Source organism: Drosophila willistoni (assembly GCF_018902025.1).
Source record: "Drosophila willistoni isolate 14030-0811.24 chromosome 2L unlocalized genomic scaffold, UCI_dwil_1.1 Seg139, whole genome shotgun sequence".
In the NCBI taxonomy this organism is placed as follows: Eukaryota; Metazoa; Arthropoda; class Insecta; order Diptera; family Drosophilidae; genus Drosophila; species Drosophila willistoni.
Window position 1 is genome coordinate 3,710,406 of NW_025814046.1, and position 19,663 is coordinate 3,730,068.

Sequence of the window (19,663 nt, forward strand, 5' to 3'; positions counted from 1 at the left end):
CGTTGGGTGAAATTATTATCGTAATTATTTATTCTCAATGTAGTACTTCTTGTTTACGGGAGTTTTTTGCACCTTATTTAATAGTAGTCCAGGTGATAACACGTATCCGTGTATAAGTTTTTTTTTTTGTTTCCCTCTTTTTAGTTTTTATCTTTATTGGGAAATGCTATGTTGTTTTGGGGTAATAAAAAGACAGAAAAAGAATTTTTTTCATTTTTTTTTTCGTGCAGTTGGTTTCTTCTTCCTTGTAATTGTTATTGTTGTACGTAAATATTTGATTGAGGCGGCGCCTTTTTTGAAACTTTGACACTATAAATCTATACAATTTAGAAACGGCTTGATATTTGATTAGACGATAGACCGCATAGTCGTTATTGTCGTTGTTGTTGTCGAGTATTAATAATCATAGTCATTATATGATGTAGGGAATCGGGATCGGTTCTTCCTCGCGATCAAGCACAAAACAAACTGACTAACTGACTGGCTGACGCGAACTGTACTAAACTGAATTGGCACTACGAATATCTATGATAAACTGGAGGAGACTCAAAAACCCAACCCATTTCAACTGTGTCTTTTTTTTGTATTTTTATTTTTGTTTAGCTTGTCTCTGGCTTTTTACAAAGTTTACTAATTAATTTGTGCCTCATCGTTGTCGTTGTCTATTTGTATGCTGCTGTCTGTTGATTTCATTTCGTTTAATGTGTCATTCCATTTCCCCACCGATTACCACTTGTTACTCCATAGACCTTACCTTACCTTACCTTAGTATATATCTTTTGTCTGTTTTTTTTTTTTTTATTTTTTGTATTTGATTTTCCTGTATTGTGCAAAAATTCTCAGTCGGGATTGGGTTTCGCTTGCGTTGATTTCGCTTGATTAACAAATTGTTTACGTTATTTATGTATGTGTGTGTGTGTGTAAGTGTGGGTGTATGGGTGTAAGTGTGTTACGGAATTCAGATTCACCTGTCTAGTGAATCGTTGATTAACGCTTCAATGAACTCAAAGGCTGGGAAAATTGATTCAAACAACAAATTATGTCAAGCATTTTTATGCTTGGTTAACTCCGCCACACACACACACACACACACACACACACACTTTTTCACACACACACATATAGAGTTGTAAATTACTTTCAAATTTGAACTTTAAATGTTAATTTCTGACTTTTCTGCAATTAATTCTGACGTTTTATTTAAGCAAATAACATTTGGAATGGAAAGTCTGATTATTCAAATCATCTTACAGATAATGCTTATGGGAAACAGTTTGAAGGGTTTCCTTTCCTCTAAACTTATCCTTATCTAAATCGCATGTTAAGCCATTTTATAAAGCAGTGTCAAAACCACTTCTAGATGTCTATTAGTGCAAATCCTATGTATATGTGTGCGTGTGCTTGTGGGCATACATTGTAGCACTTGTTATCAAAATGCGATTACTACTAATTATTGATGAAGTCACAATCGCCATAATCAGCTTATCTGCTGATATCTATATCTATATACAAACATATATTGATCTATAGACTGGGGTTACACCTGTATCCTTTTACCCCTTTGGCACCCTTTATGTCTGGGGGTTTTTAACCATATTTGCTTGTCAAATTCTTTTTGATTTGATTAGGTGTAGCACTTTTCGATAGCTGCAAAACCGATAAGCAATGGAAGCGGCAGCTCTTAAGGCGGCTCAAGTGCTTAGCCAAAGAAATTCAAGTGTTACCCGCCGGGGGGGAGTGTTTAGGTTTGGGTGTATAAAATTAACTCAATCCAAAATGAGGCGATTTAGTAGCCATCAAGCAGTCGGCACGCGTGAAACAGTCGAAGGATTAAAAAGGGAATAACGCAAAATAAATACTTTACGTGCCTTTACCGTTATAGTGAGCAGCATCATTATCCACCACCATCTCTAATAGCCCCACAACAACAAACGAGAGATAGAGTGACTAACAGCGAGAGAGAGTGTGAACGGGTTAGTTAAGGAGAGCAGTTCTTGTCGCGATCTCTTGCAGTGCAGTAGCAGCAGCTCGTGCAGACCGACCATCTGAATATCATCAGAACATTGCCAAACGCTGAAGGCGACAGTTCGTTTTTGGACGACGTCAACGGAAAGTGTGTGTCGTTCAGCATTCTGAAAAACCTAAAGTTTCGAAAATTTATTCAAAAAATATCAAAGTTTATTTTCGTCAGATGTGCTAATAATTTTCGCGTGCCAACGGTTTGTTGTTTTTTTTTCTTCGGTTTTTTTGTGACATCTAAGAACGGATATCCATTGACGAAACATTAGGAAGGCCAATTTACTAAAGGTGAGACAAGAAATGAGAAGAAACAGCTGCTTTTTTTTTTGGGCTAATTCATTTGCAAGGCTTCTTCTTGAGTCGATGGTGTTCTTGTTGTTGTTGTTGTTGATGCCACAAGTGCAACCGCAACTTCCTTTTCAGGTTATTGACTTTGGCCCTTGCAGCGTGTCGCATTTTGTATATACATACAAACAAACGTCTATACCACATACATATGTCTGCATCTGTATGTATATATATCTGTCAGATACTATGATTGTTTTTTTTTTCTTTCTGTTCTTTCTTTTGTATATTCCTCTTTGGTGTTTCTTTCGTTCGTTTCTTGTACATTTTCTTGCTCGACTCAGGGGGGGGGAATATCCAAACAATGCAGTGTTTGTTGCCGGTCGTTTGTTTGTCACACTTGATTGCCTGACGCAACGCCTTCGCCTTCGCCTTCACCTCCTCCTCCGACTACTCCTACTCCTACTCCGCCCCTTAAGAAGTTGAAGTTGGACTCCCTCTTTGGATTTGGATTTTCTATTTTCTTTCTTTAAATAAATACACATTTGTGGGCAATAGAAGACGAAGACGGAGATGGAGATGGAGTCATAGTCGGAGTCGGAGCCTCAAATAGATATTTGTGACTTCTTGGTATGCAAATCGTTTAATGAAAAATGCAATGCAAAAATGCTTTAGCTTGCTCCACTTACAATCATCAATTCGATGTATGTAGGTTTTTCTCTTTTTGTCTCACTTTTAATCGCTTCGACGTCTTTGTGGTCGTCTGGGGTCACTTTGATTGCCAATGAAAATGGGTCGAATGGGTGTCCGCATCGACCCAAATTGCAATTTGCATGCATTCGAATCATTAGCCTTCTAACTATGGGCAGAACTTTTATGGCCTGCAGTCATTATGACTCTTTTGCCTAGTTCTTGTTTTTGCCTCTAAAAAGTTGACATCATTTGAACTAGTTAGACTTATGCGATCATGTGGCACACACACACACACACACACACACATGCAAGCAGTTTCTATGCCAATGTAAATATAGAATATATGCCCTGAAATACAAATTGGTCTATATAAAGTTTTTTAAACAACTTTGCACATGTGTATAAATATTGTTTCCTTTTTAAACTAAAGAAAATAAAATTAATTAGCTCAACAAAAAATAAAGACCCTCTAAATCTAATGAATATTTTAGAAGTTTATTTCTACTTCTACTTATAACTTCAAGTTAATTAATTTTGAATGAAAAACTTGTCCATTTTGAGTATTTTTCTAGAGTATTTTCACTTCATTATAACTTTTCATCATATTGATTTTGTTATTATGATCGCATGTGTGAACATTAAACAAACAGAATAAAAAAAAAAAAAAAACAAAAACAAAAATATATTATGGCCCCAGCTGGCTATAAATAAGAATGAAATATCTCTGAAAATTACAAAATGTATCCCATTATTGTATTATTCATTATTCATTTGTATGATCACAATATATATGTATATGCAAACGTGTGGGTTCCTTTTTTATAATTTGAAATTTATATAAACTAAATTGTATCGTTTAGTTTAGTTAGTTGTGGGATGTTTACCTTTTGATTTCCGGTTGTGACGAAATGTCATAAACTAAACCAAATTCGAGTCAAAATTGAGTCCATTTTTCTAACTATGAATCATTTATTTGTGGTAGTTGATAAGTCTATTGATTGTATATTCAAATTACTAACACATCAGCCGACAATGGTTTCCCCTAAAACCCAATGATAAAGTCAAAAAATCACGTCAAAGGTGTGAGTATTGGCTGCCAGTTTGACTTCTTATCATTTCAACAACTTGTACTTACAAAAAAAAAAAAAAGAAGAAATTTGTTTACCAATTTGATTTGTATTGATTTGATTTGATTTGGCATGCCGCCGTCTTCGTCTTCGTCTTAGTCGCCATCATTTGACTTCATCGAACTTCAATTGATTTCCTGCTAAGCTTTTGACATGATTATCGTGGATTCAGATATTGAGGCATAGATTAATGTGTGTGTGTGTGTGTGTGTGTTTTGTAGGGTCTTTATTGAATATTCATTACTTTCCCATTTTGATAAATCTAATTTATTGATAGATTTATGCCGGACGTTCACTCAAGTTAGAAGTGGACAGACTGTCGATAGAGATCGCCGCCTGATTCTCTGACTCGGTGACTCTCTGACTCTGTGTCTCTGACAGTTTCAAGTTAATCGCACCGAGTTCGTATCAGAAGCGCCTAATTATTTAATCGGTGGTTCAAGTGTTTAGTCACACTGCATATGAAAATATATAGTGACGCGTTAATCAAAATGAATGAATGAGTTGCTTTATCAGCCACATGGAATTCCAGTCAGACAATTATGAAGCAAGTTCACTGACATCTAACCTATGGTTCATCTCCTTTTTTCTGTTGATATTTCAGTGCATAATCCACCGAAAAAAATGAAATCCAAATACGAGAACATGAAGATCATCTATAATCGCAGCAAAATCGGTTGGTATTGGGCCCCGTTGTTTGCTGCCTTTTGGTTTCTGCTGTTCTATTTGGTTGTAGTGCCAAGTTTTCATCGTATGCCCAAACTGAAAACCCAAGAGGATGAATTGAAGCAACCTGGACAATTTATAGGCGAACGTGCGGAAAATACTTTGCTTCGACTATCCAAAATTGGTCCAAAAATTGTCGGAAGTGCAGCTAATGAACAGGTTGCCGTACAATTTCTACTTAGTGAGATTACGGAAATCATAAATGAAGCACGCTTGGATCTCTATGACATTGAGAAGGATGTGCAAATTGCATCGGGAAACTATTTATTATGGTCCATGGTGAATGTTTATCAAAGTGTACAGAATGTGGTTGTAAAACTATCACCCAAAAATGTGACTAGTGAGGCTAGTCTACTGGTTAATAGTCATTTTGATTCCGTGCCTGGCAGTTCGGGAGCTGGCGATTCGGGCATGATGTGTGTCATAATGTTGGAAGTTCTACGAGTGATAACCAAATATGAGACACCATTAACCTATTCGGTGGTCTTTCTTTTCAATGGAGCCGAAGAGAATCCTCTGCAGGGATCACATGCCTTCATCACACAACATCCTTGGGCCCAGAATGTCAAGTAAGTCATGAATACAAAGAAAATAGAGTCTTTGTTATCATTTAAATGTACTCTTCTTTTAGGGCTGTTATAAATTTGGATTCAGCTGGCAGCGGTGGACGTGAAATTCTCTTTCAATCCGGACCAGATCATCCATGGCTTATAAAGGTAAGTTGTTAATACTTTTTGATCAGGTCTTATTGTGAAAGTAATGCTAAAATTATCTATTTCTAGTATTATGGCAAAAATATTGTCCATGCCTTTGCCACAACTGTTGGTGAGGAATTATTTCAAAATGGTTTTGTTCCCTCAGAGACGGATTATCGTGTTTTTAGGGATTTTGGCAAAATTCCTGGTAAGTCTACTTAAAGTTTTAGATGCAATTTTCAATTCTAATTGACCTTGATTTCATTTTGCAGGTCTCGATATGGCTCAGACTTTAAATGGTTATGTCTATCATACTAAATACGATCGTTTTAATATTCTACCAAGGCGTACTTATCAATTGACTGGTGAAAATATATTGGCTTTGGTTAAAGCTTTGGCTAATGCCCATGAACTGGAAGATCCTTCGGTAAGCAGTTCGCCAACTTTGTAAAGAAATCGAAATTTATTTGCTTTACTTTATGGTAGAAACACTCTGAGGGTCATATGATATTCTTTGATGTGATGGGCTGGTTCTTTGTCTATTACACGGAAACAGTTGGCGAAATAATCAATATATTTGTCTGTGTTTTGGTCTGTGCCACAATTGTGGCATATATATGGAGTATGTCCAGCACTACGGGAATGTTTAGGCGACGCATTTGGGCCAAATTTGGTATATTGGCTGCCCTGCAAGTTTGCGGTGTTGGCCTTGGCTTTGGTCTGGTTATATGCATAGCTTTATTCTTGGATGCTGTGGGTCTATCGATGTCTTGGTTCTCACAGACTTGGATGTTATTTGGCTTATACTTTTGTCCCATGTTCTTTGGCTTGGGCATACTGCCGGCCATCTATTTTAGTCGCACAAAGGAGGTGAGTTTGGCAGTGACTTAAAAGAGTTTAACTTTTAATTAATTTCCTCTTTATTCTATTCTAGCATGGTTTACCTCTAGCCTATGGCATACAGCTCTTAATGCATTCTCATTGCCTTATTTTGACGGTAATAACTGCTGTTATGATCACCTATAATGTGCGTTCCGCCTTCATTATAATGCTGTGCATAGGATTCTATACCATATCTGTGCTCTTTAATATGGCCACTTGTGTGCACAAGACAAGTAAGTGGCGAAATTATTCTTCACTTGATATTTTCATTTATTAACTTGTTCATAATTGATTTACAGATTTCCTTTGGCTTATACCACATTGTCTATGTCAGATATTGCCCTTTATGTTCTACACTTATTCGTGCTATGCCTTCTATGTGGTCTTTATACCTATGCAGGGACGTGATTGTGATTCCAATCCTGATATACTGATGGCCTCCTTTACGGCTTTATTGTGCATTCTGTTTGCTCCATTTTTGATACCTTTGTTTTGCCTATTCCGTAAATCGAAGACGATTATCTCATTGTTTGGCATTTGCACATTGCTTTTCATGATTTTTGCTGCCACACCTGTTGGCTTCCCCTATGTGGAGAAGACAGCAGCTCAACGTTTCTTTGCTGTGGTAAGTGCTTATGAGAGAATTTTCTTGACTAGAGAGTTCATTTTCCTGTATTTTTTCTAGCACACAAGTCGCACCTTCCATAATGGCGATCCTCAGAGCAGTATAAATCGCACAGATTCTGGTTATTTTGTTCAACCAGTCGATCGTCGCCCTACGTCAGTGAATGAGGCACTTTTCACAAATACAAATTATACCAAATCTGAGAATATTGATTGCGATTCAGAAATTATGTGTGGCTTTCCCATTTATAGTTCACGTTGGCTTAATGCAGTGTAAGTTTTGAGATGAAATATTTGAGACTTACTCTATAAATTCTGTTTTCTCTTTTATATAGACCCAACAGCTTTTGGGTTCCTGGCCCAGAGCCAAATACGGATTATATACCAACAGTTACCATTATTGAGAAATCAAGCAACTCACCCACAAATATTCAATACACATTGGAAATCTCAGGACCCGATCATTGTAGTATATTCATTCAGCCGTTGAATAACTCAAAGTTAGTAGATTGGTCATTCACCAAAGAACCGCTGGAACAGAATATAGAGCCGCCCTATTATGTATACTGGTCATATGCCTTGGATCCCACACCATTACAGTTTACCATGGAATTTGAGGTATGTAAATGAAACAAAGTTTTGAAATTTCTTCAACTGATTGGTTTAAATTTTCAATTTTTATAGCATGAATCAGAGGATTGGAGTGGTTCAACATTCAAAATTGCTGTAATGGGCCACAGAACTCACGATGATATGTTTGTTGAGGAAGATTTTCGTGAATTCTTGGCCACTTTCCCAGCCTGGGCGCATATTACCTCTTGGATTGGTTCCTACAATAGTTGGCAACTCTAAGTTGCAATTGTTTTATTTGCCATCATGATAATTATTACATCTATTATATTATATTATAATTACTTACCTTACCTAATTCTACAAACATACATAATGTATGTATATCCCCCCCCACAGGGTCATCCAACGAACAAACATCAAATGAGAGAGAATAAGAACCTCTTTAACTATTAGTTATATAAATAAAAAATTTAAATTATTTATTAAGTATTCACAAATCGTATTCAAAGCTCCCAACTGTGATAGGATGTAAACCAATCTGTGGTATAAGTCCAATCGGGAAAAGTATCCAAGAATTCTCTAAAGTCTGTTGTATAGTTATCCTTGTGATATAGAAAATGTTCGGATACCACCATCTTGAAATAGGCTTCACCTTCCGCTACATTCGCCTCTGAATAATCCAATTGGACCCAAAACTCCAAGGGTTCTTCGACAAAGGCATAACAATGATACATAAAATAGGGTGGTTCGTGTCCTTCATCCAGAGGTGTTCGATCAAAGGACCAATCAACAACTTTAACACCATCAGTCGGTTGTATAAAGATCATAACACGATCACTTGCCTTTAAAGTGAAATTATAGCCTATTTGATTTTGAACATTAAGATTTTTTGCCACTGTAAGATCTATGGCTATGGGAAACTCTGGTGCCGATGAGTCGATCCAATGGGCAGAGTCCCTAAAAAGAGGGAAGGGAAAGTTGTAAACTCAAGAAAGAAGAGGGAAAGAAATATGCATATGTCGTTAAAATTCCCAACTGGTTTCAGCGTGAAGCAACATTTTCAGTTATACTTACTTCCAATCCAACCAGCGACCGCTATATAGAGGTAAACCACAGAAGGGTTCAGATTGGCAATACTCATCGATCCAGCCTTTGGGACGAGCAGCTTTTAAAGTAGTGTCGTCTAGCTCATGAAGTCGTCTTTCTACTGGTTGTATATAGAAGCCAGAATCCGTTGTGGTTCCATTGTTCAAAGTATGGAACACGCGTTCAGTGTGCTAAAGACCATAAGAATTCTGTTAAGGAGCTCTAGAACTGATATTCATCTCTCGGAACCTACCAAAACATAATAACGCTGAGCTGCCACATCCTTTTTGAAGGGGAAACCAGCTGGTGTCGCTGCTAATATAATAAATATAATAGTCAATACACCAAACATCGAAAAGGCAGTCTTTGATTTTCTAAACTTGTGCATCACGGGAATCTATTAAGAGGAAAAATAATCATTGACTTTGTCTTAGTTTTGTTTAAGGTGGGTCATCTTACCGTAAATCCAGCAAAATGCAAAGTCATGAGTATTATAAAGAGAGATATTTGCAAATCCGGTGAACTATCGGGACCATCTCTGCCCTGCATAGGAACAAAGACCACCAAAACCACATAGCATGTGTAGGTATAGTATATGTATGGCAATATCTGGCATATCAAATTAACGGTGACAAAATAACTCTCTACAAAAAGTAAGAAGAAAATATAAAATTACAAAAGTTATGAAACAGAATTAACAAAATGAACTTACTTTTCACGGTCAATTTCAATATAACCTGAATAATTATCGATATCGTGTAAAAGAATATGCCAATCATGGGTAGAAATGCGGAACGCACACCCAGACTGGTGGCAATTATGCAAATCAAAACCATAATCACACAATGGGCATGCATGAAACAGGCAATCAGTTGATCCAATTTTAAATTTGTTTTGCCCTTTGTCCAGCCAATATAAAATGCCGGCAACAGACCCATGACAAAGAACAGAGTACAGAAATACAAGCCAAAGGTCATCCATATCTGATAGTACCAACTCTCAGCAAGACCCACTCCCTGCATAAAGACAGCCACTAGGATAGTAAGTCCACAAGCCACTCCAATTGTCAATAGTTGTACTAGGAAGATCACACCAAATCGTACGAATAAAGCTTTTGGGGCATCGGCAGCATTATCTCTGGTCATCATGAACAGGGAAATGCCAATGGCGATCAGAGCACAAATGGAGACAACAATATTGATGGCCACACTTGCCGATTCGGTGTAGGCAACCATAAACCAACCAACAAAATCATAGTAAACCATATGACCCTCTTCATGGGCTGTAGTATCATCCAGTTCTGGGGCATTGGCCAAAGCCCACACCAAAGCCAAGACATTATCGCCAGTCGTTTGATATGTGCCTCGTTCCAAGTTTTTGAAATTATCATATTTCGTGTGATAGACATAACCATTTACCACATGGGCCATATCCAGACCAGGCACATTGCCATAATCGCGAAAGATGCGAAAGTCCGTGTCGGAGGGTATGAAATTATTCTGGAATAGCTCCTCAGCCACAGTAGTGCCAAAGGGATGCTTTGCACTGGCCTTATAGTACTTGGCCAGCCAAGGATGATGGGGTCCAGTTTGGAAAAGAACCTCACGTCCACCAGCACCAGTTGAATCCAAGTTCACAAGGGCTCTATAAATAAGATATATGAAATTAACATGTGAATTATATAAGATTCCCCTTTGAACTCACTTGCAATTGGGAGCCCATCTGTGTTGAGTGATAAAACCATGTGAGCCCAACATATTGGCCTCTTCTGCACCATTGAAGAGAAATACAACGGGATGTGCAAGAGGTTTTTCCGATTTGGATATCACTCGCAGAGTCTCCAGCATAATAACCACCATGACACCATCATCCGCAGCTCCCGGTGTAGTCACCTCCGAATCGTAATGGGAATTCACAAGCAAATAATTGTCATTTGGATTGGTTTTTTGAGTGATTTTCACCACAACATTTGAGAGATTCGAATAGCTCATGGCCATGCTCCAGAGGAAAAATGAGCCTGAAGAATATTGCATTTCCACCTCGATATCGTACAGATCAGTGCGAGCATCTGCCACAATTGCCCCAAGTTCGCGTAGCAAAAAGTTCACCGTGTACACTTCATTGGCAATCGAACCAGTCATCTTATTGCCAATGGCTGAATATTCTGCCAATTGGCTCATAGCTCTTTCGCCAATAAACTCATCCACATGCTGGTCCTCATTACTCGTATACAACATGGTGGGATACGAATAGAAGCTGGGAACAACTGCCGCATAGAAGAGAGCAAAACAAATGCTGGCAAAGATTGGAGCACCATACCATGGCCATTTTTTGATTCTCGACTTGAGGCCATCCTTTTCGGGTGTAATGTCAATAATGTCAAAAGTCATCTAGTTAAAGAAACAAACAACACTCTGTCAACAATTTTAGTAAGAGAAAAGTTGTGAATTGTAGTGCCTACTTTTAGGCTACTTGCGAAAATTTTCTTACACAATTGCTCTAAAACCTTTTTAAATGAGTGCAAATGGATTTACGTTGAGAAAGAAAGTAACAATTGCTCTAAAACCTTTCTAAATGAGTGCAAATGGATTTACTTTGAGAAAGAAAGTGTCTTTATCTGATTTAGCTAGATTCTAATATTATACGAGTATTAACTCAATATTTTGCTTTTGGGGATTCCTCAAATGACTTTGAGAAATTTAACTTTTGGGGAATTTTCGGCATTTTGAATTATTATAGCACACGTTTCATTTGGCACTAATAACATTTATGAAGTTGTTTATTTTTTGTTTGTTTTATTACAATCTAATAAGTGCACACTTACGATACGATTAATCGAATCGAATGATGTATGAAACTAAAAATAATGTTTACTCATAATCCAAATTACTTTTCAATTGATCTTGTAAACTGTTGGACTCGTTATCAATCAAATAATGAAAGGAAGAAAAAAAAAATTCACAAAACTCATAAATCAAATGTTACACCACAAGCACAGTTAATCCTTTAAATCCAATTGCCTTATTCTTCAACGTTTTTAGTTCTGAATAATTTATGAAAGAACTTATTTTAGGCTTATCGCCAGACATTTTCTACAATATCACAAAACTGAACAGCGTTTCTTAGATTTATTTCCCCAGATTGTAATCTTAGAGTGGCATAACGCCTGATATATATTAGAGAGTAAATCCTTTTAGTATCGTTTTCGTTTTCGTTTCGGTTTGGTTTTGTACCTTTTCAAAAAATTACACGCGACTTGGCTTAGTATTGTAGAACCGTACAACATGCCATGGGTTAGGGAACTGACACAATGCTAGCCAATGGCCAAGAATTAAGTAGAAATAGTCAGGCAAGTAGTAGGGTCATGCTTACCTCAAGCTTATCGCTTTGCCATCGATAATAATCATCAGAAGCTATCGTATGGATTTTATGGTTTAGATTAAACTTTTACTGTGGCGGACATCTTATAATTAGTGTGTGTAAGAATTATACAGATATGCATACCATATACTTAGTATAGTAGCTACAAATATTTATGGCCATATAATTTATACAGATGTCAGCAAGCACGAAATTCTATTCCCTGGGGAGTCGAACCAAATTGGGGTCAATTAAATACTTGTAAAATATCATAAATCAATAATGTAATAATTTGTTTGTTTTGATTCACTGGAAGCTGAGAATAAAGTAGGTAGGTTTGCTTTAATATTTTAAGAGTGTTATTTATAAATATATATTTATATGCATTTTCGGTAATTTTTTTTAACTTCAATTTTCTTTCCTAGAAATTTTAGAACAAAGCCACACGCCGTCTGGACTGTGTGCATAATAAATCTAAAATCTATTAGAATTAGCCAAGTCGCCATTGGGCCATATATTATGAAATAAAATTAGCAAGATTAAACGAGTGGCCCAAGTCGCACAGCTTAATCTCTTTCCTGAGTGACCTACGTTGATTTCACCAAACTTTTGTGATTAATCCGGATGGACTCTCATTGGATTATGTAAGAATTGTGGTAAAGGGGATGTATTATTAAATTCGATTAATCCGGATGGACTCTCATTGGATTATGTAAGAATTGTGGTAAAGGGGATGTACCAACCTATTTGAATTAACAAAAGGGTTTATAAAAGTAAAGGGCTGAGAAAATTGTTTATATTTTAAAAAGCTTATGGGTTTTAATAGATAAGAGGTATTAATCTGTTGATCGTATATCGCGGGGAACTTCGTCAAACTCTACTTGATGTTTATCTGTGTGTTGGTCAAAAATATCTAAGCAGTTTTTGAATAGGTTTTCATTGATGAAAAATAACAAAATTTGGAATAGGTTTTCCTTGGTGAAAAATAAATAGATAAAGTTTGCGAGCATGTTTTTTTTAATGAAAAGAAACTGAGCCAAGATTTGGAATAGGTTTTCGAATGATTTCTTTATCGGCTTCGTTACTTAATCGTCTCGTCTTTCTCTTAACCTCTAGTACTTATAAGTGTCATACTTATCATAAATTTTAATAAATTATTAAAACTAAAAATCAATAAGCCATAAATCATTAATACATTGATCACTTGAAAAATTAATCTAATTCAAATAGTTATTAAGTAAATTTCTAAAGGGTTGAAAAGGTGATTGGTTTTTAGTATTTGTTGTAGATATTAGATAAGCTTTACAAAATTCGCCTTAAAGAGTTGATTCAGATTTATCTTATATTTGATTAAATATTTATTTGAGTATTTTAGTGAAACTTAAATTAACTTTTAAATGGATTTAGTTTAAGATTCATCATTGTATTCATTGATTCATTGTATATCTTATACAAGCAAATTTTGCTTCTCAATTTCAATGAAATCACGCATACGCAGTGTGGTCACAATCAATTCAGTGATTACTTTACTCACCTGTGTGTTGATGGGGAATATTCTTTAAGTTATAACTTTGAATTTTAAATGTGGAAAATATTCTAAATGAAACATCACGTATATCGTGATGGAAAACTAAAACAATTATCAAATGATTAATTCTAAATCCGATCTTTTAAAGCGCTTTGGGAAATTGATTGGAGATTAAAGACCTTAAAGCATCATGATTTGTTTTTATATGCTATTTCCTCTAAAAACCTTACTCAATTCCAGTTTAATCACCATAATTTCTAAGAGTTCCCATTTCAAAGTTCACTTAGCCGGCTGATTTATCTGATAACAGACCTCACAGTGCATTGATAATAGATCGGTAGAGTTTATCAAATTGTTAGACCGCTGAGTTACCGGGTCTTAACATAATATCGTTGGTCGTTTACCTAAGAATCAATTGATAATACATGTATGAAAAGTTGGTAATAAAAAGAATAAAAGTTTTCTGGCATCTTATCTTAATCTAACCTTATCTGCAATCTTTGTCCCATTAGTTGCAAGCGGCGTGCGTTTTTTAACTTTGGCACAAACAAAATAAATAAAAAAATGGTTTTATTTATAAACAAAATATGGGTCATAAAACCAATTGCAAATTTATTCCCCCAACAATGGCAAAATCATTTATACTAATGATGACCACAATGTTTTTAGACAATTTGCAACTGATTTGATTGATTAATTGATTGATTGTAATAACAATTAGTGGGCTCAAAGAAGTATTAATTGGCTTTTGACCGATCAGTCATATAGAATACAAATTGTTGCTAAGGAAACTAAAGGGAAAACTATTAGAATACAAAGCAAGTTGATTGAACATTTTTCAAGTTCTTGACTTTTATTATTAAATATTTATAAAACTTTTGTATTACAAAATTAAGAATCTTAGTAGATCCAAGTCTCATACGATGCCGGCCATGGTACAGCATCAGCATATTTGGGGAAACTGTTCAAAAACTTTTTGAAATCGTCCGTGAATAGTTCTCTTTCGTGTGTCCAATGACCGCCGACGCCAAGCTCAAATGTTGACTTCTTCCAATCACCAGAGGGTTTCTAATAAAATGTACACAATGTCAAATATAAGATCCATCCAAATTTATGGGTTTTTTTTGCTATATACCTCAAATTCCAGCCAGAAATTGAGGGGATCATCATTGATGCCCCACGAGAAGTAGATAAAGAATGGTGGTTGCCAGCCTAGACGCAATGGAGCCTGATGGAAAGACCAGCCAGAGACCTTGGCTCCTTCCAAGGGTTGGATAAAGAGAGTCATATGATCGGGACCACTTAAAGTCATATCATAGCGTATTTTAGTGGATGAAATTTCCTTTTTAGACACAATCTTAACGGTGGGTAGATTTTTACCCAATTTGGGCTCTGAGGCGGGAATCCATAAACTGTTTTCTCTATAACAGAAAAAAAGGGTTTAGAAGGATAACTTTTTATATTGAATTTATGGGTTTTACCTAGTCTTATGCCAACGTTGATTATGCAAAGGAAGACCACACATAGTTTCCTTGAGGCAATCTTCGTGAGCTGATTGAGCTAAAGTCATGTTGATAACATTATCTGAAAAGGAGCGAAAACTTAGAAAGAAAAAGGAATTCAAGTTGTGGCAGCCTATCTTACGTTTCACCGAGTAAGTGCGTCTATCCTGAGGCATAATAAAGTAGCCAGATTCCTGGCGACGTACATTATTGCTGGCATCGTGGAAGGTACGTTTGGCATGAAGGACAGCGAATCGCTGAACACTTGTCTCCGGGCGATAGGGGAAACCCAATGGGGTAACCGCCAGAATCATGCAGAATACAGCGATGCCCAAGAGAACACAGATAATGGTTTTTGATTTACGGAATAGATGCAATGTGGGTATAATGAAACCACAAGTGAGTAGACCCACAGCCACACTAAACACGGCCACAACCAAATCGGGATTCACATTCTGTCCGAAACGTCCAAACATGGGAATAAAGGTGACAAAGAAGCCGTGCGAGAAGTAGGCAAAGAACACAAATGGAGGAACACCGCAAGCAATGTGGGTAATGACCCAGGCAACATCTTAGAAAAGGACCAAAAAGTTGTTAGTTTAAGGGAATACCTATTAAGAAGCTAACTCTAACCTTTGGTATGCAATTTGGTGGCCAAATTGATGATCAAGGCCATGGTGTAGAACAGGCAAGTCAGCATCAACACGAAAGCCGAACGAATGCCACAGATGGTCAAGACCAGGGTAAGCAAGGCCAAGAAGAGGCAATGCGAATGCAACAACAATTGCACACGTTGGCCAAGTGGAAGTTTATCCTAGAACACAAAAAATATATATATACTCTAATCTTTCATTCAAAATGGGACTTTTCTCTCTACTTACATCTTTTGTGTAATGGAAATATAGGGCTGGCACAATGGCCATGCCAAAGAAGAAGGGACAGAAATAGAGTCCCAATATAAGCCAGGAATGTGTAAACCATGACAGGGGCAAATGCACCAAATCCAAAAAGACAGCAATGAAGAGAGTTAAAGCGGCACCAGCCACCACGGCAAGGACCTGGACACCAAATGTGTGCAATAAACGACGCAGAATCTTCTCCAGCTTAATGCCCGAGCTCACGGACATAAGCTTAATGGCATAGGCCAACACACCCAAAGTTGCCAAGGACACAATCACATTTAGGATAATGCCCTCGACTTCGGTATAGAAGACCAAGAACCAGCCCATCACATCAAAGTAAACCGTGTGTCCCTCGGAATATTTCTGAAAGCAAAAAGAAAGAGTCTGTAGAATCATTTCTTCGAGTAATTAGGCAATGAAAACCCACCGAAGTATCATCGAGTTCTGGAGCACTGGAAATTTCACGGACCAGGGACAAGAGATTGTCGCCAGTGTTTTGGAAACTTCCACGTGGAATAATCTCAGCACGATCAAAGCTTGTGTGATAAACATAACCATTATACTGATAGGCCATATCCAGACCAGGAACAGCTCCATGATCACGAAAGATGCGAAAATCAGTATCGGATGGAATGAAATTGTGCTGGAACATTTCCTCAGCCATGGTTGAGGCATAGGGATGCTTGATGGCACGGCGATAACTCTTCATTAGCCAAGGATGATTAGGTCCCGACTGGAAGAGAATTTCACGTCCACCACTGCCAGCTGAATCCAAATTGATCAAAGCTCTGTAATAGTAAACAGAAGAATGATTAGAAATTGAACTGAATGAGGAAACATTCCCTCTCCAAACTCACTTGCAATTCTTGGCCCATTTGTGTTGAGTGATAAAGGCATGCGAAGCCTGCAGAGGATTCTCTTCGGCTCCATTGAACAGAAAGACTACAGGATTCTTGAGAGGTATCTTTGATTTGCCCAACACACGAATGACTTCCATCATATTGGCCACCATGGCGCCATCATCACCAGCTCCAGGACCAGCTGGCACCGAATCATAATGACTGTTGACTAGCAAATAATTTGTACTATTCGTTCCCTTAGGACTAACTTTGACCACAATGTTCTGTATGCTCTGATACATATTGACCATGGACCAATGGACATAGGCTCCGGATGCCACCTGAATATCGACTTCGATATCATGAATTGGACTGGAATCTGTGCGCCATTTATTCATTCTGGTACTTAGAATTTTGACAGCTCCCATTTCATTTTGTTTACTGCCCACCACTCGTGGTCCTAGTTCGACCAATGACTGCAAATTCTTTTCCGCGCGTTCGGCAATAAAACGTTCCGGATATTTGGCCTCCTCTGCGATTGTCAATGGGCGTGGCAATTGATGACAGGCAGGTATGGAAATGGCGCAATAAAGAAATAGCCAAAAAGCAAATAGAGCTGGAGCCCAATACCATTTGATCTTATGGCGTTCAATGAAGGCACGTTCACAGGCATTGGGTTGCTAGGATCGGTTAGAAATACAGATATATATATAGGTCGATTAGTCATAACATGCTCTACTTAAATGGACAAGGGCATATAACTTTATATTTTGTTGTTGTTGTTGTTGTTGTCTTTGCTTAATTAATACCCCTCCTTCGACAATTCTATGCCATGAAATGCGTGTATCGGGTACCAAATGTTAGATTTAATCCATCACAAACTTATCTTATCTATATAAAAGAAGTATGGTCAACATGTTGTACTCACAAACCTGATAATTGGTTGCCACCGAAAATAATAAAAAAAAAATTGGTGATTGCTTATTTCTTTCTTTTTTTACGATTTTAAATTTAAACTGTTCTTTTGGTTAGATTTAATAAAGAATTTCTTTAGTATGATTCAAATTTTGATTAATTTCTTAGGAAATTGTAGTCTATAAAATTATAGAAAATCCCCTCCCTACAATTTAAAAGTATTTTCAAGTCAGTTATTTGCTGATTACTAAAGTTAATTGAGGTTTCTAGTCTAGACTAGATAACTGATTGCAAAGTTGGTTTGGGGCCAAATTCGATATGTAATGCGTTTGCCTTGTTGATAAAGCCAAAATGTATGTATCTACATATCTAATTGGATTACTCATAAATCCAACCATATTTCGGGTACCACACCCTTCTGCAATACCCGTATTAGTCTATCTAATCGATGCACGGCAAACATATGTATAATTGATTACCCATTGAGGGTGAAGTGGTTAAATGGTTATAGGTTGGCTTACCTCATCATCGCCATGGGTAGAGCCACGCTGTCGCAACAATGGATCCGTATTCTGAGGATCACTTGTGGGTGTTATAACCCGTCTACGGATATTTTTATCACTCATCGTCAGAACCGGCAATAGCTATTGACCAGGTTTATTTTCTTTTTTTTTTGTCGAGGCGATGATTTCAGTTTAAAAGCACGACCATTCGTTTGGTCGGCATAGATTCAACTGATCGTTGAGTGCTTTTTTGAACGGCTGTATACATTTTGGTTCTAAAATTGTTCTAATATTTTTTCAGCTCTCTCTTTGCCTATCACTCGTTCTCTCCCAATGGTTTTGCTTGTTTATCTTATCTGAAATATTTGGTGAGTTTGGTTTTTTTTTTACCATAATCAATGTCTATGTGAGGTGTTAAAGCTAACTTTGTCTCATCATTGTCAATTTTGTTGTTGATTGGTTGGACTTGGACCCCAATTTACCTACATATCTACATACGTACATATGTATGTGTGAGTCATAAAGTGTGAGAAAACATGGAAAATAATTCCCATATCTTCCTTTCTGTGTAAGCACATACCGGGAAACTAAACTTTTTGTTAAGCCGACAATAGAAAGTTTCTAAAAAAAAAAGTTATCAATTGTTTATATATTTATACCTGAGCAGCTTTCCTCTGTGCTTCACTGCACATTTTCAAAATGTCACAAAGTCTGTAAGAAGTTATATTTTTTTTTAAAGGAATTGGTTTTATTTATTTGTCTCAATTCTATTCACTTCAAGAGTAGTTTAACAACTAACTGAATGAAATCCGAACTTGAAGTCTAGCTTATAGTCAATGTCAATTTATATGTACATATGACACTGAGAGAAATGAAACTAACTATGAAAATTTGAAAATATTTAAATATAAGATTCTTTTCCCGATTTTTTATTGGTTAAGTTGAATCCGATTTGACATGTTTGTAAAACTTGGAAGACTTTTTCACTTTTTAAACATTTTTTGAGGATAATTTTTTAAAAATTATTGTACTTTTATTTCGATTATTTCTACGCTGGAGTTCTAAAATATTTAAAAAAATTTTTGAAATTATAGAATATTGATAATCCTAAGTATTTTCCCAAAATTTGATTGACTTAAAGTATTTGGCCTTAGTTTTTGTCGCTTGGAACAACTTTTTATCAACTTTTGCTTCGATTAACTTACAAAGTATTTTTCAATACTTTCTATGATGGAAAATTGTTCGCTCGTTTAATGGTAATTGATTAAATTTCATTGGTCTTATCTGAAAACATAATTATGGTATTTATTTTCCAAGTGTAGTTACAAATAAATGGAGTTGGTATTTAATATCTAGCAATTCATGGAATCATTTAGTCTGGTCACCAATTTTTATTTGTTTATT

The 19,663-nt window shown here is 36.6% G+C and overlaps 3 protein-coding genes across 4 annotated transcripts; 1 reads left to right on the forward strand and 2 right to left on the reverse strand.

Moving 5' to 3' along the window:
• Nucleotides 1-2,009: 2,009 nt before the first annotated feature.
• On the forward strand, nt 2,010-8,113 carry LOC6638337 (endoplasmic reticulum metallopeptidase 1). Its single transcript, XM_002061261.4, has 11 exons — nt 2,010-2,307; nt 4,729-5,419; nt 5,482-5,566; nt 5,633-5,753; nt 5,818-5,972; nt 6,032-6,415; nt 6,480-6,660; nt 6,727-7,052; nt 7,113-7,324; nt 7,387-7,669; nt 7,736-8,113. The coding sequence occupies exons 2-11, from the start codon at nt 4,749-4,751 to the stop codon at nt 7,901-7,903; spliced, it is 2,586 nt and encodes an 861-aa protein (XP_002061297.1). The 5' UTR covers nt 2,010-2,307; nt 4,729-4,748; the 3' UTR covers nt 7,904-8,113.
• Nucleotides 8,097-11,986, reverse strand: LOC6638441 (endoplasmic reticulum metallopeptidase 1). The gene is made up of 7 exons (XM_002061260.3): nt 11,944-11,986; nt 10,415-11,100; nt 9,423-10,354; nt 9,170-9,354; nt 8,964-9,107; nt 8,699-8,901; nt 8,097-8,581 (listed from the first exon to the last, which is right to left on the reverse strand). The coding sequence occupies exons 2-7, from the start codon at nt 11,098-11,100 to the stop codon at nt 8,128-8,130; spliced, it is 2,604 nt and encodes an 867-aa protein (XP_002061296.1). The 5' UTR covers nt 11,944-11,986; the 3' UTR covers nt 8,097-8,127.
• Nucleotides 11,987-14,421: 2,435 nt separating this feature from the next.
• On the reverse strand, nt 14,422-18,979 carry LOC6638440 (endoplasmic reticulum metallopeptidase 1). 2 transcript variants are annotated; one of them, XM_047009516.1, is made up of 9 exons: nt 18,919-18,979; nt 16,860-17,521; nt 16,430-16,790; nt 15,982-16,365; nt 15,734-15,914; nt 15,243-15,671; nt 15,080-15,182; nt 14,734-15,019; nt 14,422-14,666 (listed from the first exon to the last, which is right to left on the reverse strand). In XM_047009516.1, exons 1-9 carry the CDS (start codon nt 18,949-18,951, stop codon nt 14,499-14,501), a joined length of 2,607 nt encoding a protein of 868 aa, XP_046865472.1. In that variant the 5' UTR covers nt 18,952-18,979; the 3' UTR covers nt 14,422-14,498. The 2 variants fall into 2 exon arrangements, with proteins under 2 accessions (XP_046865472.1, XP_023032088.1); XM_023176320.2 differs by lacking the exon at nt 18,919-18,979 and adding an exon at nt 18,278-18,449.
• Between the last annotated feature and the right edge of the window lie 684 nt (nt 18,980-19,663).